Source organism: Morone saxatilis, unplaced genomic scaffold, assembly GCF_004916995.1.
Source record: "Morone saxatilis isolate NCDOM2014 unplaced genomic scaffold, NCSU_SB_2.0 Contig1, whole genome shotgun sequence".
In the NCBI taxonomy this organism is placed as follows: domain Eukaryota; kingdom Metazoa; phylum Chordata; class Actinopteri; family Moronidae; genus Morone; species Morone saxatilis.
The window spans coordinates 12,971,582-12,994,574 of NW_023339651.1; the positions used below are offsets into that span (position 1 = coordinate 12,971,582).

General features: G+C 42.5%; 5 protein-coding genes across 9 annotated transcripts; 2 read left to right on the plus strand and 3 right to left on the minus strand.

Annotated features, from left to right (window-relative positions):
* Positions 1-22: 22 nt before the first annotated feature.
* Positions 23-7,282, plus strand: wdr24 (WD repeat domain 24). The gene is made up of 11 exons (XM_035662900.1): positions 23-77; positions 1,070-1,148; positions 1,435-1,919; positions 2,050-2,227; positions 2,373-3,045; positions 3,685-3,797; positions 3,888-4,015; positions 4,117-4,221; positions 4,345-4,682; positions 5,030-5,214; positions 5,696-7,282. Exons 3-11 carry the CDS (start codon positions 1,439-1,441, stop codon positions 5,862-5,864), a joined length of 2,370 nt encoding a protein of 789 aa, XP_035518793.1. The 5' UTR covers positions 23-77; positions 1,070-1,148; positions 1,435-1,438; the 3' UTR covers positions 5,865-7,282.
* On the minus strand, positions 7,266-14,177 carry anks3 (ankyrin repeat and sterile alpha motif domain containing 3). 2 transcript variants are annotated; one of them, XM_035662914.1, is made up of 16 exons: positions 14,098-14,177; positions 13,491-13,688; positions 13,184-13,382; positions 12,410-12,531; positions 12,250-12,331; positions 11,969-12,086; positions 11,713-11,862; positions 11,301-11,426; positions 11,018-11,133; positions 10,761-10,925; positions 10,507-10,631; positions 10,275-10,416; positions 9,918-10,191; positions 9,767-9,838; positions 9,587-9,679; positions 7,266-9,490 (listed from the first exon to the last, which is right to left on the minus strand). In XM_035662914.1, the coding sequence occupies exons 2-15, from the start codon at positions 13,655-13,657 to the stop codon at positions 9,597-9,599; spliced, it is 1,941 nt and encodes a 646-aa protein (XP_035518807.1). In that variant the 5' UTR covers positions 13,658-13,688; positions 14,098-14,177; the 3' UTR covers positions 7,266-9,490; positions 9,587-9,596. The 2 variants fall into 2 exon arrangements, with proteins under 2 accessions (XP_035518807.1, XP_035518814.1); XM_035662921.1 differs by lacking the exon at positions 14,098-14,177 and adding an exon at positions 13,902-14,076.
* A 693-nt stretch (positions 14,178-14,870) lies between these two features.
* On the minus strand, positions 14,871-16,822 carry cunh8orf33 (chromosome unknown C8orf33 homolog). The gene is made up of 5 exons (XM_035662931.1): positions 16,635-16,822; positions 15,928-16,394; positions 15,755-15,845; positions 15,448-15,594; positions 14,871-15,326 (listed from the first exon to the last, which is right to left on the minus strand). The coding sequence occupies exons 1-5, from the start codon at positions 16,660-16,662 to the stop codon at positions 15,112-15,114; spliced, it is 948 nt and encodes a 315-aa protein (XP_035518824.1). The 5' UTR covers positions 16,663-16,822; the 3' UTR covers positions 14,871-15,111.
* Positions 16,823-18,679: 1,857 nt separating this feature from the next.
* On the plus strand, positions 18,680-20,566 carry h3f3d (H3 histone, family 3D). 3 transcript variants are annotated; one of them, XM_035665219.1, is made up of 4 exons: positions 18,680-18,753; positions 19,528-19,670; positions 19,860-20,013; positions 20,102-20,566. In XM_035665219.1, the coding sequence occupies exons 2-4, from the start codon at positions 19,543-19,545 to the stop codon at positions 20,228-20,230; spliced, it is 411 nt and encodes a 136-aa protein (XP_035521112.1). In that variant the 5' UTR covers positions 18,680-18,753; positions 19,528-19,542; the 3' UTR covers positions 20,231-20,566. The 3 variants fall into 3 exon arrangements, with proteins under 3 accessions (XP_035521112.1, XP_035521119.1, XP_035521129.1); XM_035665226.1 differs by having other exon boundaries at positions 18,690-18,761; XM_035665236.1 differs by lacking the exon at positions 18,680-18,753 and adding an exon at positions 19,178-19,336.
* Positions 20,567-20,804: 238 nt separating this feature from the next.
* cunh16orf91 (chromosome unknown C16orf91 homolog) lies at positions 20,805-22,836 on the minus strand. 2 transcript variants are annotated; one of them, XM_035665248.1, is made up of 2 exons: positions 22,626-22,836; positions 20,805-21,351 (listed from the first exon to the last, which is right to left on the minus strand). In XM_035665248.1, the coding sequence occupies exons 1-2, from the start codon at positions 22,703-22,705 to the stop codon at positions 21,024-21,026; spliced, it is 408 nt and encodes a 135-aa protein (XP_035521141.1). In that variant the 5' UTR covers positions 22,706-22,836; the 3' UTR covers positions 20,805-21,023. The 2 variants fall into 2 exon arrangements, with proteins under 2 accessions (XP_035521141.1, XP_035521148.1); XM_035665255.1 differs by having other exon boundaries at positions 20,805-21,348; positions 22,626-22,833.
* Positions 22,837-22,993: the final 157 nt, after the last annotated feature.

A 22,993-nucleotide genomic window follows, 5' to 3' on the forward strand; every position in this document is an offset into this window, starting at 1 on the left:
ATACGGAATTCCCGCGAGATTTCAGAGCAAAAATACTACTTCCGGTACCGCAAGCAGTGAGCAACAGTTTCAGAAAGGTTTGTCCCCTGAAATACTTTGTTATTGACTCTGCGTATACGCTCTTACCTAACAGGACACATCTTCGGCATATTTATCTAACTGTCCGGCACACTTGTAAAACTTGTGTCGTGCACGTTTCGTCTTTGCAAAAGTGCTCGGTAGCTAGGTTAGCCAGCTAGCATTAGCATCACATTCCAGCCATGTTTATGGTGCAAATACAGTTGAGAGAGTGAAACCAGTGGCAGCCAACACCAGCACACAGGTGAACCGAGGCTACTGGATATACAAAGCTCACATTTAAACCCTGAAGTATAGTGAGCAACCTCAAGAGATAAAGGGTGTGATGGTATCAGGTTGTGGGGTTGTGGTACTGGTTGTCAATCAAGTGTTAACTCACACACTGTTGGGGATCGTTTTGTCTTTCAACACATCATCATGTGAGCACAAAACAGCTATTAATACATCACCAGCACGAGGTAAAAGGCGGTTAACACGAAGGAAACGCGACAGACAGATAAACAGACATAATGGACACCTGACAGTGTTCAAAATAATAACCTGTTATTACACCAAAGCAAGAAGGTGGGTGTCATCTGACCATTATATGCTATTCTGGGACCCCCTTAAAAACGAGATTATACATCTCAAGGGGTTTAATCCTGATGTAATGACTTTGACTATATGCAGCTGAAGTTCCCTACTTCACTCTCTTTTATCTCATTTTATAGTTTTATCCAGAAAGTGCAAATAATAGTTTAACATCTTTGTATATGCTTAGATTCATAGTCAATCCTCAGTTGATAATAATTAACTATGTTAAGTCAGTTATGTCTATGCAACTTGAGCATACATCAGTCGCTGTCTATGTCTGTGTGATGAAAGTTTACAAGTTAACATTTTTCATTCAGTATTTTTTACTTTAGTTTCTGATAGGCATCATATATCAGTCCTAACAGTAAACTCAGATGGTATCATGCGGTGTGTTGCTCACATGCATGTCTCTCTCTAGCGTATTGGCTCTCATGGGAACACATGAAGAGGACTCTGTGCTGCTGCAGACTGTGACAAGGCTTGTGGTTCTTCACCAAGTAAGTACTGCAACCGTGTCATGTTGAGAAAGATATAATACTGTGTATTTCTTTCTTTGTTACACACTGCCACCTCTCCTGTCCCCTACAGCAAGTACTGTATGAGTTAGATATCTTATATGATAGATAGCTTGAGTGCCACCTTCTGGTGAAATAATGAACTGCCTTAAAATCATTTTATATTTGCAGTGCTGTAAAAGTAGTAAATCAATTTGCAGTTCACCTCATGTATCTTCTCACTTTTATTGTTTCTGAGCTCAAGTAAAATCATTGTTGTCGTCACCAGGAACATGGAGAAGATGTCACGGGTTACCACAGCCCTCAGCAGCAGTGCCGTCAGTGGTCGAACTATGTTCTGCCACTTGGACGCTCCTGCCAACGCCATCAGCGTGTGCCGTGACGCCACGCAGGTGGTGGTAGCTGGCCGCAACATCTTCAAGATCTACGCCCTGGAGGAGGAGCAGTTTGTGGAGAAGCTGAATCTACGCGTCGGCCGCAAACCCTCGCTCAACTTCAGCTGTGCAGATGTCATGTGGCACCAGATGGAGGAGAACCTGCTGGCCACGGCTGCCACCAATGGGGCGGTGGTCACCTGGAACCTGGGAAAACCCTCTCGTAACAAGCAGGACCAGCTTTTTACTGAGCACAAACGCACTGTCAACAAGGTGTGCTTCCACCCCACAGAGGTTTACATGCTGCTAAGTGGCTCGCAGGACGGGTTCATGAAGTGCTTCGACCTGCGCAAGAAGGAGTCTGTCAGCACTTTCTCAGGTAGAATATTGTGTGAAAGAAATAAAATCACCAATGTGTTGGAGCAGAAGTAATGTTTTCACTGTTAGAAATTATGAAGCAAACTATATCTGTGGTTGTTATTGTTTAATATCCCTGATTTTTCTTCTAGGTCAGTCAGAGAGTGTCAGGGACGTCCAGTTCAGCATGAAGGATTATTTCACTTTTGCTGCATCCTTTGAGAATGGCAACGTCCAGCTGTGGGACATCAGGCGACCGGACCGCTACGAGCGAATGTTCACCGCCCATACCGGCCCTGTGTTCTGCTGCGACTGGCACCCTGATGATAGGTAAGAGAAAGTGACTTTGTGATGCAGTCCAACTGAGAAATTGGAGGTTTTCCTATTTAAAGGTATCTTGTATTGTCTCTGCCACTTGCAATTAGTAGTGCTTTAGTTGTCAGCTGATAGTTTTCTCCTTTTATTTCCATTTCAGGGGATGGCTGGCCACCGGGGGCAGGGACAAGATGGTGAAAGTGTGGGACATGACCACTAACCGGGCCAAGGAGATCTACTGTGTCCAGACTATTGCCTCAGTGGCACGAGTCAAGTGGCGGCCTGAGAGGAAGTTTCATTTAGCCACCTGTTCCATGATGGTGGATCACAACATCTACGTGTGGGATGTCCGCAGGCCTTTTATTCCCTTCGCCACCTTTGAGGAACACAAGGATGTGACCACTGGTATTGTGTGGCGCCACCAGCACGACCCTCATTTCCTGCTCTCTGGCTCTAAGGACAGCACACTCTACCAACACATGTTCAGGGACGCCACTCGTCCTGTGGACAAGGCCAACCCTGAGGGTCTGTGCTTCGGACTGTTCGGTGACTTGGCCTTTGCAGCCAAGGAGAGTCTGATCAGCAGTGACGCCAACAGAAAGCCTTACCCTGGAGGCGACCGCCGCTACCCCATCTTTTTCTTCAAGAAGCCAGACCCGACAGAACAGTTTGCTCATGTGTCCAGCGCTCTTAGCGTCTTTGAGACAGATTTGGACAGTAACCGCATGGACTGGTTTGTCAAGACAGCACAACTCTACCTCCTCAGTGGGAAGCCGTTTGCTGAGCTGTGTGATCACAATGCCAAGGTGGCCCAGGAGCTCAAAAGACCTCAGGTCCGACAGATCAATACAGGAACAGATCTCTTTTTAGAGCTGTTTTTTCCAGCCAGGTTTTGATGTTGTCACTCTAAATGTAACCGTGGCAAATAATTGGTGGTCGTATTAATGCAAAACGATGATATATTTCACATTACTTGCAGCTTGTCTACTAATTATTTTCTCGATTAACTGTTTGCTAAAAGAAATGTAGACGCACACAGCCAGTGGTGACGCCTCTGTCATTGACAAATAGATTAATTGACTAATCACTGCACCTCTAAACGGCTTGTTACATTTGCACTACAATGACTGTGCTAGGGTTAATTGCATTAATTGAATCAACAAACTTAATACCCCATTATCATCAGAAATGGTGTAAATAATGACAGAGAAAAACTCTTTATTTTAAGGTTTTATAATAATGATAGAGCCTGCAGAATTTCAGTCCCACTTTCTGTACATATTCAATATTTGTTTGTTTATTCATGAACATTTCACTTTTGAGATATTTCTTGCTTGATTTAAAGTGAATACACTTAAATCAGAATCATTATTATTATTATTAGATATTATCAGATTATAAACAATAAAAACATCCTGTTAGATCAATAACTGTAATCTAAATAACCTTAACTTCTTTTCTTTAACTCAAAGGTTTCCACAACATGGACCATGTTGAGAATTATGTTCTCTGACCCAGCAAACCTCACAACACCTGGTCCAAACCACAACCTCAGTAAACTGGGCACCTTGCCTTTAATGAACAGGTAAATTAGCTTTTTAGTGTGCCATCTCAAAACGGTAATGCCACTCATTTACAGACTAACATCTAATGCTGATGTACATTATGCTTTCAGTTTCAGCATGAAGGAAATGAGTTCAGTGATGGGCACAGAGAGCAGACTGGATCGCAGTAAAGGTGAAAGCAGGCAGGACAACATCCACCTGGAGCCTGGGAACTCGCACATAAGCAATAATAATGAAGGTGAAGGTCATTAAAATTAGAAGCCAATCTGGTTGTCCGTATGTTCTTTGTATAATATCCAGGACTTGTATAAATAAGCCATTCATTCAATTTCCCTTCAGAAAATGAGGAGACAGAAGGCAGCGAGGGCCAGGCTGAGTATATGTTCGGTGATGCGGAGTTGGATGACGATGACCTCTACTCTATGGAGCATGACAACCAAACAGGTTAGTCACAGTCCCATCGCTGCAGAAATTAAAGTTGCTAACCTCAGTAACTGCTATTTATAACTGCCTACGTGCTCAGCGCTCTTTTGTCTAATATTCTCTCGGCTCCTATTGTCGTAACAGAGGAGCAGGAGTACACGCTGCCCCAGGAGGCCTTCCAGCTGCGCCATGAGATCATGGATAACCCATCTGCTCCGGAGCACCTTCAGCAGGACAAAGCAGACTCCCCACATGTCAGCGGCAACGAGGCAGAAGTCACCTGTCTGACACCCATCGAGTCCTTCTCACTCATCTCCATTTCCCAGCCGCTGTTCAACCCACATCTACCTGCCAGCTTCTTCTGCCCCATTGTGCGGGAGATGCTGAGCTACTACGCCGAGCAGGGCGACGTACAGATGGCCGTGTCTGTGCTCATCGTCTTGGGGGACCGAATCCGTAAAGAGATTGATGACCTAACCCAGGTCAGAGAGTAAAACACTGCTGTCTTGTTCAGTGTTGTAAAAACTGCATTTAAATACAGCAGCTTTGGACTAGAGGTTTTTTTGTTGGCAGTAGGTGTTTCGGTTAAAAAAGCTTGTATTGTGCTCAAAATGCTCCTATAGATAGGTATTTCTCTGATCACATGTCAAACATATTAGGTTTAATGTATTTGCATATAAAATTTAGGGAGTTTTTAGGCCTTATGTATGACTGTAAGTTATAAATAGTTTCCTGTCCACTACTAAAACACCCAAGTCTTAAAATGCAATTGCATCTGCAAAATGCAAACCAAATAGGAAACCCTCAACAAGTTTTGTTTCCATTTCAGGAGCACTGGTACATGTCCTACATAGACCTGCTGCAGCGATTCGAGTTGTGGAACGTGTCCAATGAGGTCATCAAGTTGAGTACGTGCAGCGCCATCACCTGCCTGAATCAGACGTCTACAACACTGCACATCAACTGCAGCAACTGCAAGCGACCAATGAGCAACAAGGGCTGGATTTGTGACAGGTATGAACATCAAATGCATCATTTAATTTTAGAGAGATCCAACATCTAGTTTTTGTTGTAAAACAAGCAAAACATTTTAACATCTAATAATGATAAGATTGATACCACTCATATCTGTAGTACACTAAGTATGAAGCTACAGCTAGCGCCCAGCTATCTTAGCTCAGCATAAAGACTGGAAATAACAAGCCTGGCTCTGACCAAAGGTAACCAAATCCACCTGCTAGCATCTCTAAAGTTCACTAATTGACACGTTCTATCTTGTTTGTTTATTCTGTACTAAAACTGCAGTGTAACAAACAAATTGCTGTTGTGGGATGGACTTCAAGCAGCAGCAGCTCCCAGCTGCTGGTATTTCGAGTGTAATTCCTGTCATTATTGCTCATGTTGTCTTAAATGCAACTTCTTCACAGTCCACTGAATATTAATTTCATTCAGTCATGAGCCGACCTCTGACAAGATCCCTACATCTCTACTCTAGGTGCCACCAGTGTGCCAGTGTATGTGCAGTGTGCCACCATGTGGTGAAGGGACTGTTTGTGTGGTGTCAGGGCTGCAGCCACGGTGGACATCTAGAGCACATTATGAACTGGCTCAAAAGCAGCGCCCACTGCCCCGCTGGCTGCGGCCACCTGTGTGAGTACACCTGAGCTCATCACAATCACCGTTTACACCGCTGGTGCTCTGTGGGAGTGGGAATGGGTCCTCACACCAACCTGAATCACACACAAACACCACATACAAACGAGATGTCTTCATTCCTCTACATGGAAGCCTGGAGTCCTTGGCCACTGTTGAAAGATGGACACCTCTGTGTGTGTGTGTGTGTGTGTGTGATCGTCTTAGTCTAAAGGAGGAAGAGGTTTATATGTGCTCTCCTGGACAGCCATTCAAGAGCAAACACAATCATGTGTAGATTCATAGTTGTATGAACAGGTGAATTTGTATATAAGCAGATGTTACGATAGATATTCAAAGAGTATAACAATATTTTTTGTGAATTCACACTTGCTGCATTTTACAATGTTTTTAAAACCCCTCAGTAAAATCGTGAAGGCTGTACAGGAACAATTGTCTGCTCATCTTAAGTGGATTGTTTGTACATAATAACTCAACCTTTTTTTGAAGGACTGTAGATAAAGTTCAATTAATTTATGACAAATAGCTCTCTATTCAAGCAACTTGAAACTGGACCAGTGAAGTCTGTTTTGTCAGCGACATTTAAAAGAAAGTGGTTTATCTTCCATTACATACATAGTTTTCCTGATGAGTAACAGTCAGTGTAGACTGAATTCATCTGAGCTTGCACTGAGCTTCATATATTCATTCAGCTGCACACATTCATACCTGGCAGCTGTCCAACACATCCAGCCTTTTACTCTTCTCTGCTGAGCAGTTCCAGTGGAGCAGTTAGGATAAAAAGTCTTGCTCGAGGGCACTTTAGTCAGAGGAAAGAACACTACTTATTCATTTTTCTCCAACTGCACTATACTCTCATGGGCCCAGAAATCCCAACTGGCAACCCGCCAACTTCTCTAGCCTCTAGTCTACCAGGTAGACACAATGTGTGCTGCTCAGAGTAACACTTATTTGTTAATGATAGTTTGTATAGCTCACCACTGGTGAGATACACAGAACAGGTGAGTGTAGAAGCCAACCGAGATAACCGTCAACAGAACAGCTTTGTCTTGGGTGAAATTCGACTGTTACTATCCTGTTACATCCCAGTACTGTGTAGCCTGATGGCAACTGATTGGAGGATGCTGCTGCCTAGTTGTCAGTGTTACTGGCAGACCTTCATGATATGAGTCAATTATTGCAGCAAGATGGAGAATATTTTATCAGTTCAGGCTCAACTCTGAGAAAGAGAAACTGATTGTGTTTGTTTGGGTACATTTACATTCTGGATGCCAGAAGTGTCTGAAATGTTTGTCTTCCACTCCTGTCTGCCTCGTTTAGTGAAATTGGCTAGTGACACATTAGCATCCTATATACTGGCACACAAAACAGGAAAGCTTTCAGAATGCATACGAATTAAAAACATCAGTGAAGCCATGTGACATTTTATTTCAAAACATAAATGACCTTTTCTTTCACCTAATTTTGAATTTACAGACTAAAACATTTTGAACAGTAGCAGAGGTTGTTAGTAAACAGCATCAGACAGAAAAGAGCACCTTCACTTGTGATAGCTAAATATATCACTGGTGCAGTAATCGTCATCTCCTAGTGGTTTTCATTCCCACTAACAAATCTACAATTGTCCTGTCAATCACGAGGTCCTGAGAGCGTCTGTGCCCATTCAAAAACCTGCAGGCCTGAGGCTGCTGTATGTGGATCCGCTGATAAAAGCTAAACTCCAGCCAACATCCATATACCGAGCAGCAACTGTCATCACATTGATTTACCGCCAAGGCCAGGCACAATAAGAGGATTTTTGGATGTACTCGTATGAGGACACCCCAACAATCAGGATGGGGAATCCCTGACCCCGAGAACTGCCCTGTAGGGTTAGAAATTTAAAAACTGACCACATCAGTCAGATTAATATGCCATCCAATCAGTTCAAACATCTGGACAGGCCCCTGGAGTGTCTGAGGACCACACATTAAGTCCAGGAGTGAAGACGAGCAATATCCAGCGTTGATTAGAGACTCTAAAATAATTGGGAAATGTTATAATATTCCACACACTAACGCAGAGCACCATCAATCCAATTAAGAGATTTTATAAGCTGTAATAAAGAAGCCACTGACAAATGTTAAACACAATTGAGGTGTAACATATTAGTAAAACACGGGTCTACACTGTAGCCCAACCTTTACGCAAGATTTTTTAATTTCTATTTTATGCAATCTGAATCCATCTCAGCACCACAAATTGGCACAAAGAATAAATGAATAGATTTTCTGAATAAATCTAAATAAAAATAGTTCCAGATCACCTCTTAGATTTGCAGACGGACTAAGACATACAGAAATATATTTTTTCCACACTGTTACTTGTGTTGTATACTACGTTTTACTGCTACTTGACCATTGAACTATTTTATACAACTGATCTAAAAGTACGATGCTGCTAGTGGGTATTTATGTTTACTGTTTGGATCATTTTGCCAACATGTGTGCACATAACCACTCAGCCTTTCACCTCTCTACTAACATGAATAATGAACTGTGGGACTTGCAATAAATTTGCAGATATTCACTTTGAGCTGTTATGAAATTAGTGTTTTTGTCACAATTATATTTGTAGATAAAAAAAATATAAAGCAAAGTTGTCCTGTCTCACTAGAATGTGCTTTTACATCTGATTACACCATGAAATACATTTAAACTGTAACAAGATCTGTTGCGTTGAAAAGAAAGAAATGATACAGTATTTAGGAAACACCCTCAACTTTAAGGAAGACTTTTAATTAATGTCCACATAATCTTGCATTTCAAGGATTTGGCAAGATTTTAGGGTAAAACAGATTGCGTTTAAGAAGCTGCGCAGAGAATCCACTGAATGATCACCAGTTCAGTGCACCACTGAGTGAAATCAAATTGGACTGTTGGGTATTTTATTTTTTGCTTTGAAAAAGCTAAAAATGTAATTCTGAAATATTATTCATATCTCTGCATTTACATATATAAATGTCCACAACATTACAGTACAATGGATTGAAAAGACGCTCCCTGGTGTAACATATTATTGTAAATGATTAACTGACAGGTTTCACACATTTCCTTCATAAGCTCTTAAAAATGCATTCAGCAGGACATTATTTTCAAACACCTAACAGCATACAAATAAGAGTTCATTCAAATAAATCAACACTTCTTTTAACTACAACTACTTTTAAGAATTGTACCTCTTCTGCTGGCGGCTTGAACATAGTTAAAGCCCCAGTTCATACAGGAAGAGAGTACAGTTTTTAAGAAACATTTCACAGTATTATAGCTTCCGATCCACCATCAGTCCCTCCTCCTTTAGGTGCATTTTTCACAACCCAACTACAGGAGTCCACTTCACACCAGCACAAGCGTGTGAGGGCCAGGTACCCTTCCTGCCTGTTTGTCATTTCCCTGCAGTAGCTTCCGTTGCCCTTGGCCTTGTCCACATCTGGTGAGCTCTGGGCCATCAGCCAATCCCAGAGGAGCCGCAGGTCAGCTGCTTCGCTGCCTGAGCTGTTCCAGTCCGGCAGGGCCGGCCTCGTCTTTGGCCTTCTCCCATTTCAGTGAGATTGTTCAGGGTGGTTAGTTCACCCTCCGTCAAATATTTGCAAGAGCCTCTTTAAAGACAAGGAACAAAGGTTATTTTCTCCTGTTTTACCAACCACAGAGCAGCACTTGTGTCCATCCAGTGTGAGTTTTTTTTAAGTTCACACCTGTAAAAGGTTAAGGTCGCTCCCAGCTATCTGAGACTTTTTCAGAGGCACTCAGTCGCCTCAGACTCTGAAGCACAGTTTGCAGGTTCTCCGCTGTGTTGATGAAACAACCAGACACCAGCATTAAACTCCACTGACAACACAAAACCACTTTAATCAATGAGCATTACACCATCTTACCCAGTTCTTCTTCATGGGAATCCAGCTTCTTTATTAGCTCTACAACACTGGAGCGTGTCAGGCCGTCCCCAGCTACAGGGAGAAGTAAAATCATTAAATAATTTTTTTTAAAATCACAAAATAATTTGTTATCCAGCACAGGAAAACTCACCTTTGACACCAGTGTCAGCTTTTGTTTTATCTTCTTCGGCTGTATAAGAGCTGCTGTTCCCATCAGTAGAAAAACAGGAGAGCAGTTCAGCACAGCGAGCCCTTGACTCCGTCATTAAGACACTCATGTCCTGAGCCAGTCGGTGGTTCTCCACGAGCTCAGCATGCACCCTCCTCCATGCCATCTTGTCCTCCATCAGACATCCCTCCATCACGGTACGCAGCTCCTTCTCCTGTGACACCTGGCTCTGCAGGCTCTCCACCTCCTCACAGCGCTACATAGGGAGTTAGTTAGTCGTGGGTAAAACTAAGAAATGTGAAATATTTGTATGGCAGTGAATTTTTCCTCAGCAGTTACCTTGTGTAGCTGAATGGCCATCTCCTGCATCTCAGCCTCAAGCTGGTCAGCGTAAGACTGTTCCAGAGCATCGCTGGGAGGTCGAGCACTGCTGTGCCACCTTGCAATAGCTGAGGTCATCTTACGCTTAGGTCCGAATAATCTGAAGAGCAAGAAGGGATTCAGCATTTAATACCATGAGAAAACTAACACGGTATGCACTAAAGCAAATGTTAAAGAGGGAGTCTCTTACGTGATCCCGATTTCTTTGAGATCATTTTCAGTCAGGGTGAGAAATATCCGCAGGTCAATGTCTTGTTCCTCAAGTAAGGGGAGATACTTAGAGAAGCCAATTTGTTCCAAGAACTCTGCCAGATCCTAAATGAATATACGATTTTATGGCTGATCAGGAACCCAAGACAGTCCAGAATAAAGTTGCCATGAACCAAACACACCATTACAGGACATATCACTGACACATTATAAAGTGAGCCAACATAGACATGCCTTCGGGCCAGTGTAGGAGGGTGGAAGACCAACATGTGCCCGCATCCCACAGTTCACTGTACCACTGGAGTGAGCTGCATCGTTGCTTCCATGGCGACCCTTGCCTTTTGAGTGATGGCCCTTGTTGACTCTGCGAGAGACGTTCTTTTTGCACTGGTCAGAGTCCTGGTGGAGAGAGTTACACTGTCACTGCAGTCAAACTAAATCATTAAAATCAAATCTGGTTGACTCTAAATCAGTGGGATTTCTGTGTTCACCTCGTTACTCTCCACGGAGCCTTCCCAGTTGAGGCCAATCACATGAGGAAGGCCTTCGCTGCTGCTGCTGCTGCTCCTCATGGTGGGCATGTCATTGTCAAAGAATGGACTGTCATCTGTGGCGGTAGCATATAAAATGTTTCGGCAGGTGACAAAGGATATTACTTAGCAGTGATTATACTAAGTGCAGTTTTTCTTTTGGTGCATTTCTACCAAACACACGTGTAACTGTGAGAACTGAGTTTTGTTTGTCGCAAGACTCTGGTAATCATGAGCCTCTCACCTCTGCTGCTGTTGCTCTGGCCGTCCAGCTCATTGATGGGTGAGGTCACATCACGGTAGCAGATGCCCTCACTCTGTTCACCAATATCACGAAACGTCATGTAGCCTGGCGGAGCTGCAGGCGGCTCTGTGAGGAGAAAAAGCAGTATTAACAAACAACTGTCCTACACACAACTACAAATGGCAGCATGCCAGTGATTTAATGTTTTTTTTTTTTTTACAGAATAAAGCTATTTGCTTAATTCAAATGTCTCCTCGTTTTTGTCACATTTCGTAATAATTTCTGTGAAATCTGTTGCAGTCTTTCACCACTCAAGGAAAAACTTATTAGACTTGATAACTAGAATCGACACTCTTAACATGTGACCAGTATGAACACAGGTTGGCAGACTGGATTTCTTATGTGACACTACCACACAGTTTGCTGGTGCCTCCTACTCGGAACTTGGCGATGGCCTGGGGCCCATCATGGATGCTAATGCCTTTAGCTCGGTTTCGACTCGGCCTTATCCTCGGGGGAGCGCTGTCCGAGTCTTCAGAGGAGCTCAGGTCTTCAAAATGTCCTGACAAGTTGGAACACACACACCAAATACACATTTAATCAGAAAACACAAGAAAAAGTAAGGGTAAAGACCTGTTTTGTAAAAATGAACAATAAGAAGTTAGTACCTGGTTTGATCCTTGGAGAGCGTGAGTCAATGAGGCTGATGATCTTGGTGTAGCCGTACATCATGGCGAGGGCACGGGCAGTCTCTCCTTTAGCGTTGCGATCATCCATTTTAACTTTCTGTAAATGAGAAAAACAAAACAGGTGTCAGGGCCATAAGGCATCACCCCTGTGTGACCCTCTTCTGTGTATCGTCACCCATCCTCAGTGGTGTGCAAATTCTCTGGTGCTGTAGATCTGTCGTTGAGTAGTAACATCGTATTTGTGGGGGTAACCTACTCACATGATCAAGCAGGTTCTGAACAATGATTTCATGACCAGAAGCAGCAGCCTCCATCAGGGGAGTGAAGCCAGACCCTGGTTCCCTGTGGATGAAAGAAAAAGTAATGAACACCTCTGATTGGAGTGTTGCGGTAGTTGTTGGGATGAATGAAGGCACCCACTTGATATTGGCATCAGCGTTGTTGTCCAGCAGGAACTTGACCATCTGCTGGTGGCCTGTGCTCGTGCAGTGGAACAGAGCAGTCCAACCTCGAGAGTCCTTCAGCTCCAACTCAGCACCTTGCTTTTGAGGTAAGAAAAGCAAAAATCAAGACTGTAAAAAACTGTTTTCTTCCATTTTTAAAAAGACCTTCTCTTAAACCCAGCTGATCCTGGAACTTCCGCTTTAGAGTTTGTTTGATCCAGATTTGTTTTATTTTTTTTCTGCCTTAAAAGCCTCACAACAAGGATCAAGAAGGTTTTAAATACAACGCCCACTAATAATGTGATCTAATGCTGGGTTACAATTGTAGCCAGATCTTAAAGTGCTCCTACAGACATAAAGAATATTATCTCGCAGTTAGGTTTTTTTAGCAGTATTAATCAACCTCTGTGTAGAAAGGACCATACTGGTGGTTTCAGCCCATTGACTACAAATCACACCCTCCAGGAAGCATTTGTTTTTCATTCATTTCACAGTAGGAAAATCCACTTACACAATTGAAACTTGTATGCAAAAACTGCTGAAACCTTCCTTGTTGGTACAATGACATTGGTGTTGGCTCACGTTTTAAATTTTCCTACGACACTTTACATACTTAGTATGTAATAGTTTTCTGTAACAGACAATGCAATCATTCTTTTGGCATTAGAAAAAATAAAGCTTATCTGAACACATTAGACCACTCAACACAACATGGCGTGAACAGTAACAGCCTGACAGAGCCGTTTTGTACCTGAAGCAGAAAGTAAGCAATACTTTCATTCCCACAGCTTGCTGCCAGCATCAGCGGGGTCAATCCTTTGGCGGTGGCAGCATTTACATTCACACCGGCTTCCAGCAGGAGGTTTGCAATGTTATCATGGCCGATGTAAGATGCATACATCAGTGGGGTCCATCCTCCAATGTTCTTGCCATCCAGGTCCACCTCACGTCTGAAAAGACACAAGATCACAGTGATCAATACACACAGTGAAGTGTGCCACAAAGGCTGAACAGAACAGAACAACAGATATTATTGATATTATTATGTAGTCACCCACTTTTTGATGCACTCTGCCACCACGTCGTACTGTCCGATGGAGCAGGCGGTGTGGAGGTCCAGGGGGACATCCAGCTCCTCAGGTCGCACCAGAGAGTCACCCAGCCACAGAGAGAGGCTGGCACCCAGTTGCTCTGACTCACTGGCTTCGTCACTCAGCTCAGACATGTTCTACCTCTTCACTCGCCCCTCCACACACCTGAAAGCACAGGGAGCCCACAGACTTACCGCCAGAGTTAAAGACTAAATGTTCAACGCTTAAGCCCTGGATTCACACTTTAGAGGCATGTTATCTAAGTATCAGACAGCGAGAGGCGTTCAAAGTTGGGGGTTAGCCTGTGATAAACATATAATAATGCCGAATATTACTAGCTGCAGACTTGTAATTGCTTTATGGCTTCAGCTGACTTACATCTTTACTGGCTTTAACTCCCAAATGGCTCGGTTTGCTAGCTCCACGTTAGCTTGGCGAGTTAACGTCAGCCCAGTGTGAAGTTTTAACCCCCAACAGAGCTCCCAGAAACACTATGAACAATATAAAACTCTTCAAACGACAACCTGAACTAATATTTCACAATGTAGCCGAATGTCAAGAGTCAAAAACTTACAGTCAACAAGTAGCGTTAGTTTGTTTTCTCAGCGTTTGAAAAGTTTTTTGTCTTCTGTGTCACACTCAATTGGGCTCGTGTTGAACCATGCCCCGCCCTTTCCTGTTTGAATGCTTCTGCTCGACCTTTTCAACAGCACATACACTATTATACTACTATATATAATAATGTGTGGACAGTGTTATCTTAAACTTAGTGCATTGTCCTGTGTTTAAGATATTTGAGGTAGTACGAGCCAAAAAATCTGATTGTTTTAAGGCACTGCTGAAGAGATCCCCAAAAATCAAAGGGGTCAGTTTAATTTTATTTTCAGATTTGAGATTTGATTTTTTTTTAAAACATGGATACTTGAAATACTGTATTCTTTCACCTCCTTGTGTCTCTAAAACCCTTCAAATGAAACAATCTGAGAACGAAAAATCCCACTTTTAACTGCTCACAGCTCCTGTAAAGAACTGTCACTGCTAGATGTAGTGTTATTTCCTCAACGAGAAAATGTACTGTGAAGGCAATTATCAATAGATATTTTAGTATTCAGATTGTCACTTACTAACTACACCTTTAGAGGGTTGTCAGGTGTTCAAGCATAATAAATACAGCAGGTCATAAATAAATAATTACTGAGCAACCTTTTAAACGCTCTTTGAACCTCCCCAAAAAACAACTTTACTATATGAGTATGTCACAAGCCTTTGGTAAAACTATCACAAGTAATGCTTTACTTATAACTAGCTTTTTATAATTTTACAGATCCACATTTTAAAAATACAATGCCAACAAAAATACAAAAAGCTTTATTTAGAAATATGGTACAAGCAGTCCAGATGTCTGAATATTTTGAATACTTTCACTGTTATAAGTGTTGTTTTTCCTCCCATCATCTCCAATTTAGCCCCTTGTTTCATGCACTTTTTATTGTTTGCAACACAAAGTGCGTCCAGTGCACAGCTCGGCCCACACTGTCCAGGCACAGTCCAACATAATGTACGGTGAAACGTGTCTTCAGGGTACAAATCAGAGAAAATTGAAGCGAAAGTCCTCTTTTGATGGCGTGAAGACAAAAGCTGACGTCTCCTCTTGAGTCTGTGATGTCTGATCTTTATCCTGGGCTTCTGGTTGTTGCAGGTTCTCCCCCGTGGCGGCTGTCTGGGGTTTGACTTCAGCTCTTCGGTGGAAAACACACTTCTTTGGAGCATCAGGCACAACTTTAACCTGAGCTGATGCAATTTCTGTTGGGATTGGAGAAATCTGTCACTTAACCACACCTAAAAGTTCTTTCAAAAGATGGACCTTTTTTACACGTGAGCAACTTTTACTCATCAAATCACTGTACTGCTACAATCCACTCACCACTCTGAATGAGTTTATACTGCTTGGTCTTCTCTTCCTCCATTTTTTTCCTGTAATCTCCGGTCATGGCTCTCATCACCTGCCTCTTCTTGGCCAGAGGAGCTTTGGAGCTTCGCAGAGTCTTCAAGGCACGAGAGGCTTCCTCCTCTGTGGGGAGAAAATATAAAATTTTCAGGACGTAGTCTGAGTAATGTTATCCATATCAAATCCAGTCTGTACTCATATAACCCTTGAACACATCAGCAAAGAATCAAATCAAACAAACTAGTGTAACCAGGTCACATAATTTGTAAGGTAAACATCATACTCTGTTTCGGTGTACCCTTCTGGGACCTCATTCCCGATTCCAGCTGCTCGATACACCAGTCCAGCTGTCTGTTCAGCTGCTCTTCTGCACTCTGAAACACATTCGGACATCAGGTCAGCCAATGAACTGGAACCTACCCATGATTACTTTAAGGGAAAACATTCAACGCTGACCAGCTCGGTGTCCTCTCCTCCTTCACTGCCCTCAGCTGAACTCGCTTTCTGCTGTGGCTCGGCGCTATCCGAGGGTTTTTTCTTTCCAGATTTCTTCTTCTTCTTGGCTTTTGATTGCACTGACGGTTCAGGCGGAGGGTTAACCTCCTGCAGCGTGGAAGGATTTTCCTTCTGGACGCCTTGTTGGCTGAGTGCAGAAGAGGTGTCTGCGCTCTCTGTCGTCTCCATGTTTTCTACAGCTGTATCAGCAGTAATCTGAAAGTTAAAGGCGAAAGCAGAGCCCCGTCCTGTAAAGGATATCTGGCTCGTTGCAGGTTCGGTCCTGTCTGATAGAGATGTCTCCTCCTGAGGAGCTGCAGAGTTGTCGGGGAGGAAGTTAAATCTGAAGGCGTTATCAGTGCGAGTCCAGAGGGGCTTGTCAGCTCTGCCGTCCGCAGGAGCGGAGCTGTTTGTTTTAGGTTCAATATCTGTCGAATGAACACACACACACACAATATATGGAATATTGCATTAATTACCTCAAAGCTTATTCTATCTTTCATTGTAAACAGATACAGACAAATAATCTAGCACTACTGAACACATTTTAAACCCACTACTCTTGATTTCCACGTTTTGTCCCCAAATGGAGCCTAGAATCGACCTGCAGCAAGGATGGGAGGAAACGTGTATCTTATGCTGCGTCATGTAATGCAATCACAAAGTACCTATAAACAGCAGCCTCTGCTCGCTCATGCTGAGTCTGGCACTGCTGCAGGTTTTCAGCTGGAAGCCGGAAAGTAGATTGAACCATTAAACTGGACTCAGTCAGAGGAACAGGCAGCAGTAGGAGCCAACACTTACAGAAAGACACTGCTATGTTGTTGCTTTACGTGAAATCGTGTTGTGTTCGGAAACTTACCACCGGTGTCACATGAGAATGTGTCCGGCCGGTGTAGTTTCCCCAACGCGTGTAGTTCCGCTTGGTGGTGTTCTCGTGACCCAGTTGGTTGAACTGTGGTTAAGTGGATTGACACACATATACTGCACATTACATAATAAACTTTACTCACTGATTTTATGCTCGTCATTGTTAAGATATAAGAGCAGGAAATTGGTATAAAGGTATAAAAGTCACTACAGATTAACTTGCAATGTTTTTTACAGCCTACAGAAGACATGTATTTGTGTTTTTGGTCACTGGTGCTTTTAATAAAATATATAATATAAATATTTGTTCACATAATTGTGTACATAATAGTCCTGACTATTACTTTATTACCTTTATTTGTTCAGCTTTGGTGTCCTTGTTCTTAGGTGTTGTGTCTATTCCTTGTCAAGTCAAATTCCTTGTATGTGTATTGGCCAATAAAACTACTCTGATTCTAAAGTAAGCTGTAATTTACAGCTCTAGATAATAATAAATAACTTTTACAACCTAAAAAACAAACAATAAAAATCAAAGTACTTGATACATTTAGGCAAAAATAGAAAAAAAACGTATAAGAAACTGTAAAAAATAAGAACAGGTGTCACGAATGTAAAGAGGACAAAAGTAAACACTATAAATAAAAGCTGTAATGCGGACCCCAGGAAGAAAAAGCTAAAAATAAACAAATAAGTAATCACTGTATGCTGATGAAGCTGACCTGAGAGTAACAGGAAAGGGTGATTTTGTCACCAGGCTGTTGTTGGCCGGCTCTGTGTCAGTTTCCAGCTGAACTCTCCTCTTTTAACGTAGGCACAGAAGCCATAGAAACACAATCAGTGCCTTATAATAACATAATGATCCATCCAGGTTCTGTCAGAAAAGAGGCTGAAACCGTGATCTGGGGTTTTCTCAACCACTTGTGGAAGAACAGAGATGCACATGCTGCGTTAGGTGTGCAATGCTTTGTAAACAGGTTTTATATGGTTCTTTTAAAGTAACAGCAGTGTTTGGTTTATGCATGGACTTTGGTATCTTTTCATTATAGTGAACTATCATTTTATTGACTCTCAAAACAGCTGGCTTGTGTGTAACTGGATCAGGGTTCAGACAAAGGAGGGAGAAGAACACACACATGAGGATATCAGAGATGTAGGAGTGTGCATGGATGAGTGAAGTATGTTGTATGCTAAGAAATGAAGGGGACCATGCAGGAGCGGAGAGAAAGAGGGACTGTGTGTGCAGGCCAGCTTAAAAGGGTCCATCCCAGGAGAACCTCCTCTTGCTGGTGACTTCCACAACCTGGAAGAGGAGAAAAGGCCAAGCAGACTAAACAGAGTAAGGAAACAGGAGGAGTCGTCCTGGTGTATAAGTGCAACTGCATCCCAAACTGAATATTACCGTGTTAATACACTGTGACCAAGTAATTTTTTTTCCCTATCTATTATTCAAGGTGAAGATACTTATTTCTACACATAGCATAACATATCCAATGTCCAATAGGGCAGCGTTGTTCCCTTTTGTTCCATTAATGAAAAGAAAGAGATCGATGAGCACCATAATTTAAAGGATTATTTATAAATCTTGAGGATGTAGAACCAAAAACACGGTACGGACTAAGAAGAAGCAGTTTCAGGTTCATGAATGAGTGCAAACATATATCGATTCCTCAGAAGAAAAAGAAGAAGAAGACGCTAATGTCCCATTTCTTTCAAATTCAGAGGCAGCGATCCTCATTTTTTCCTCCACTAATCACATTCCGTCGGGGAGTTGAGTCTGGACCAATCAGGTGAGCCCGGGGGCGGGACTTCGAGCTCCGCTCCTCTCAGACTATAAATAGCTCCTCCTGCTCCCTCCCCGGTAGAGTTAACCGAAACCTCAGACGGAGACGACGAGTTCCCGGAAAATAAACACAAACGGTAACGTGGTGAGAGCGGTTATTGTTATTGTCGGTGTTTGTACTTTCGTTAGTAATAGTCATGAAGTGTTCGGTGTACTTTCATTTCCAGCTCGGTGAGAGCCGTTAAAATACGGTTGGACGACCGTTTAATCGTCAGCCAACTGACAACAAAACAGCGCGCGCTATAGCCAGTTGGCTAACTACTAGCTGCTCTGTACGAACTTAACTCACCAACAAACCCGCGATAGTCTACTTCAACTCCCACTTAAGGTTCACTCAACTTGTACGATTTTTGTTTTTTACGTGAAAGCGGTTGAGTTGGGTGTCAGCGGTTGTCTGAACGTTGACGTAAACCTTTTGTGGTGGCTAGCTGGCGCCATTTTGCAACCGTCCGTGGCTAGCTTTAAATTCGCTCGCTAACGACAGCAAAGAAACGTGTGTGTGTCCTGAAGCTTAATGGTGGCGAGGCTTTGTATGTGCTTGTTTATCACAGTAAAACCGCCGCTGTGCCGACAGACCTGGCACCTAATCTGCATGTTCAGTCGCGTCTCACTGACCGGCGAGTTGAAGCTAATGTTTTCTACTTTACTTTCGCGTTTCAAGTGAGAATTTACGAGAAGTGTTTATATTGTTTTTAATAAGGATGTGGGTTGTATATCTGTCACTGCTGCTCCGCTTCCTCTTAACGCAACACTTCGAAGCAGCGGCGATTATAATACCGAGAACAATGCTTTATGACATTTAACGTGGAGTTTGCCTCATCTTTTTGTGTTTATTTTTTATTTTTGTTCAGACCCGCAGGTGAAATATGGCTCGTACCAAGCAGACCGCTCGTAAATCCACCGGAGGAAAAGCCCCCAGGAAGCAGCTGGCCACCAAAGCTGCCAGGAAAAGCGCGCCCTCCACTGGCGGCGTGAAGAAGCCCCACAGATACAGGTACACATGTTCAGTCATAATGTTTGTACTGGTGCTATTGGGTTTCACTCTTTTTAAAAGGAATCTAAGTTTACTGTATCTCTGTAGGTTTCTTGCGGTGTAGTTTTTGTATTTTTCCATAATTAAAAAGCTACAGTGAACAGTGAGAAACGATTCGGGGGTTTTAACAGAAGCATATGTTTGTTACAGGCCTGGAACCGTTGCTCTGCGTGAGATCCGTCGGTACCAGAAGTCCACTGAGCTGCTCATCAGGAAGCTGCCTTTCCAGCGTCTCGTCAGGGAGATCGCCCAGGATTTCAAGACAGATCTGCGTTTCCAGAGTGCAGCTATTGGCGCTCTGCAGGTATTTATCTCGCAGTGTGTGTGACGGTTATATCATCCCAATTGATAAGTCTGTAATTATAACTGATGTCGTCGTTCTCTCCTTGTAGGAAGCCAGTGAGGCATACTTGGTTGGACTGTTTGAGGACACCAACCTGTGCGCCATTCACGCAAAGAGGGTCACCATCATGCCCAAGGACATTCAGCTGGCCAGGCGAATTAGAGGAGAGCGTGCCTAAATGAATGAATTTTATCTTTTTAGTCAGGGAGGGGCGGGTGGGAATGACGGGGGTTTGTTTTGTAAATCTTGAACTATTACCAGCATGTGTGCCACCTAATTTGTCATTTGTAGTTTCTGGCATTTTTTTTTTTTTTTGTACTTCATTTGTCATTTCTCTCTCTCAACTGTCCTATTCACTGTAGACTAGAGCTTGATATATGTAAATTCTGAATCAAAATATTCCACTGCCTTTCTCAGGTTTGCAAATCTATTTTAGAATCTGTACCTTTTAATCCTGTGTGTGCATGTCATAGGATTTCTTGTTGTGCTGTAAATAAACTTTCCGCTACCTCAATTTCTTTTGGCCCCAGTTATTTTATATTTTTTTGGGAGGTTGGACGTCTGCATAAGCATGCTTTTGGATACATGAGATTGTAACCACTGTTTTCATGAAGTTTGGACACTTAAGACCGTAAAGATCAATGTGACAGACCAGTGATATCACCAGTGAAGCACCAAACACTAGAGCCTGTCAGGTGGTACAGAAGAGTGAGCTAGTTGATGTACATCAATAGAAATGCAGACTAACAAAGTTCAGTGTCTCAAATCAAGGCATTTTAATCCATGTTAAACAGCTCAACTAAAACTTGACAAAAGGCAATGTATGGTCAAACAATTTCTAATTGCTGAAAAAAAAGCTACCATAGTACTGGACGGCTTCACTACTCCACCTCCAGGGTTGTTGGAGCACTGAGTTGGCGTCAGAACTAGACATTTCACAATAAATATATACATCCCAGGTCCAACATTGGTTAACTTGATTTATCTTGCTCCTCCTCTTCATCTGAAAGCAAGCTGGGTAGCTGCTCATACAGCTTCTTATCCAGCTGTGCATCAATGTCCGTCTCTTCTCTCAGTGCACACCACAGAAGGAAGCTGATGGTGAGGAGGCTTATCGGGAGGACCCTCCACCAAGGACGCTTATATTTGCTCCCCAGGGAGCGGTCGACTTTCCAGGTTCTGTAACTGGCTTTACTGGTGGAGAACTTGATGGGCTCATTCTTCACCTCTTGATCGTCATCTGTGGACTTTGCTGTCCTCTGCAAGCTCACAGCTAGGAACCGCACACCATTCAGTCTGCTGACAAAGAAACATTTAGTCAAGTGCTATAATATAATATAATATAATATATACTCAATTATGAGGCACTTGTACTTCAGTATTTGTATTTTGGATACTTGACTTAAGCTTAGTAAAATTATACATTGTTATTGTGTACATATAAAGTAGTTAAAGTGACCTACTGCCACAGCAAGATGCTACGAATACAGTGTAATATCCAATAATATATCTGTAGTACATTAACAGTGACATGTATGAAACTTTAAATAAATGGTGCTGTTAATACGGCTGTACTGTCAGAGAAGTAAGATTTTAGATGTACAACCTTTACTTGTAATAGACGTAACTTTTAATGAAGTAAAGCAGCTGAATACTTCTCCCACATCTGGACTTGCTGTACTTCATGATGGGATAATAATGGGACTCAAATTTACAGGATCAACCTTAAAACAGAAATCTTTTCTAGAGGTGTACTGACAAATGGTCTGGGCCTATATATGGACCAATATATTGATATATTGGTATCTGTCAGCCAATATGCAACTACAAAGTGCAGCACAGGAAAGGCACTGATACATGTGAGGGAAATTAGAAACAGTGTCTACACTTTTTAAACTCAAAGGATCAAAAATATCTCTTATGTGTTTATATAAATAACAACAGATTGCTTTTATATATTTGTTCTCATATTCTCATATTGATATTTCGGTCTCTAACTGTTTGTACCATATTGTTCACATCAATTTTGATTGGTCCCCTGGAGTGTAGCAGGATGCAGAAAGCACACGGATGTGGCGCAGCTCATCTCAAACGAGCCTAATCCTGCAGCTTCTCCACTGACAGTGAATTATAAAAGAAATCCTATGGGACACTGGGACCACCTGCCCATTCGTTTACATGATCTAAGTCATAACTTAAGCACCACAAGCAGCTAATACACATAATATAATTATACTTCAAATACATAGATTGTCACTGTCAGTAGCCCAACTCAAAGGGTGTAATCTGATTACATGAACAGGCCCCGCTGCAATGAATTCCACCTTGATTTTGGTTAACATCTATCCAAACCTGTGACTCCCTCTCTCTCAATACTATAGGAAGCATTTCTCTATCAGACTACAGCTACTGAGAGTACATAAAGATACAAACACTTAATGAAAACAGCTCATATCTCATATTGGCTGACATAATCCGTAAGCTTCAGCATTGGGGGTGACATTTATTCCATTGAGTCATTGAGTCACTACAGAGCCAACATGGTTATCTTACCACAGCTTCAGATTACTCACCTCACGGTCGAAGCTGCGCTGTGAATAAAAACTCCCCGACGTCTCACACCGGCGAAAACTCGTCCTGCTGTTGTAGACATCTTAGACAATTGGTCATCTTAGGACGCACGACGTTAGGTCAATGAAACTGAAGGTTTTCTTACCAAACGCACCTTGGTTAGGTCATGTAACACATCGTTGTGCAACCTTGAATTGCTTCCGCCGCTGAACGCTGGTGTGTGGTACCGTTCCGCTAAGATGTAGAGGGTTGTCTGAGGTCATCGTGACATTTTATAAAACATAACTTTATACTGTTATTGTTAACATAATAGAGGATTAAACGTGTTTTTATTTTGTTTGCCAGAGTAGCCTATATGTTATTTTTTATT

Coding starts and splice junctions, on each gene's coding strand:
- wdr24 (XM_035662900.1), top strand. CDS start 1,439: ATGGAGAAGATGTCACGGGTTACCACAGCCCTCAGCAGCAGTGCCGTC. Junction 3,046..3,684: donor AGGAGCTCAAAAGACCTCAG/GTCCGACAGATC, acceptor TTTAACTCAAAG/GTTTCCACAACATGGACCAT. Junction 4,222..4,344: donor GGAGCATGACAACCAAACAG/GTTAGTCACAGT, acceptor TTGTCGTAACAG/AGGAGCAGGAGTACACGCTG.
- cunh8orf33 (XM_035662931.1), bottom strand. CDS start 16,662: ATGAGCGAGCAGAGGCTGCTGTTTATAG. Junction 16,395..16,634: donor GCAGAGGCTGCTGTTTATAG/GTACTTTGTGAT, acceptor TTCATTCGACAG/ATATTGAACCTAAAACAAAC. Junction 15,846..15,927: donor GAGGAGAGGACACCGAGCTG/GTCAGCGTTGAA, acceptor AATGTGTTTCAG/AGTGCAGAAGAGCAGCTGAA.
- anks3 (XM_035662914.1), bottom strand. CDS start 13,657: ATGTCTGAGCTGAGTGACGAAGCCAGTGAGTCAGAGCAACTGGGTGCC. Junction 13,383..13,490: donor GTGGCAGAGTGCATCAAAAA/GTGGGTGACTAC, acceptor GTGTCTTTTCAG/ACGTGAGGTGGACCTGGATG. Junction 11,134..11,300: donor CCAGAGCAACAGCAGCAGAG/GTGAGAGGCTCA, acceptor CTACCGCCACAG/ATGACAGTCCATTCTTTGAC.
- h3f3d (XM_035665219.1), top strand. CDS start 19,543: ATGGCTCGTACCAAGCAGACCGCTCGTAAATCCACCGGAGGAAAAGCC. Junction 19,671..19,859: donor AAGAAGCCCCACAGATACAG/GTACACATGTTC, acceptor TGTTTGTTACAG/GCCTGGAACCGTTGCTCTGC. Junction 20,014..20,101: donor CAGCTATTGGCGCTCTGCAG/GTATTTATCTCG, acceptor CTCTCCTTGTAG/GAAGCCAGTGAGGCATACTT.
- cunh16orf91 (XM_035665248.1), bottom strand. CDS start 22,705: ATGTCTACAACAGCAGGACGAGTTTTCGCCGGTGTGAGACGTCGGGGA. Junction 21,352..22,625: donor AGCGCAGCTTCGACCGTGAG/GTGAGTAATCTG, acceptor TTTCTTTGTCAG/CAGACTGAATGGTGTGCGGT.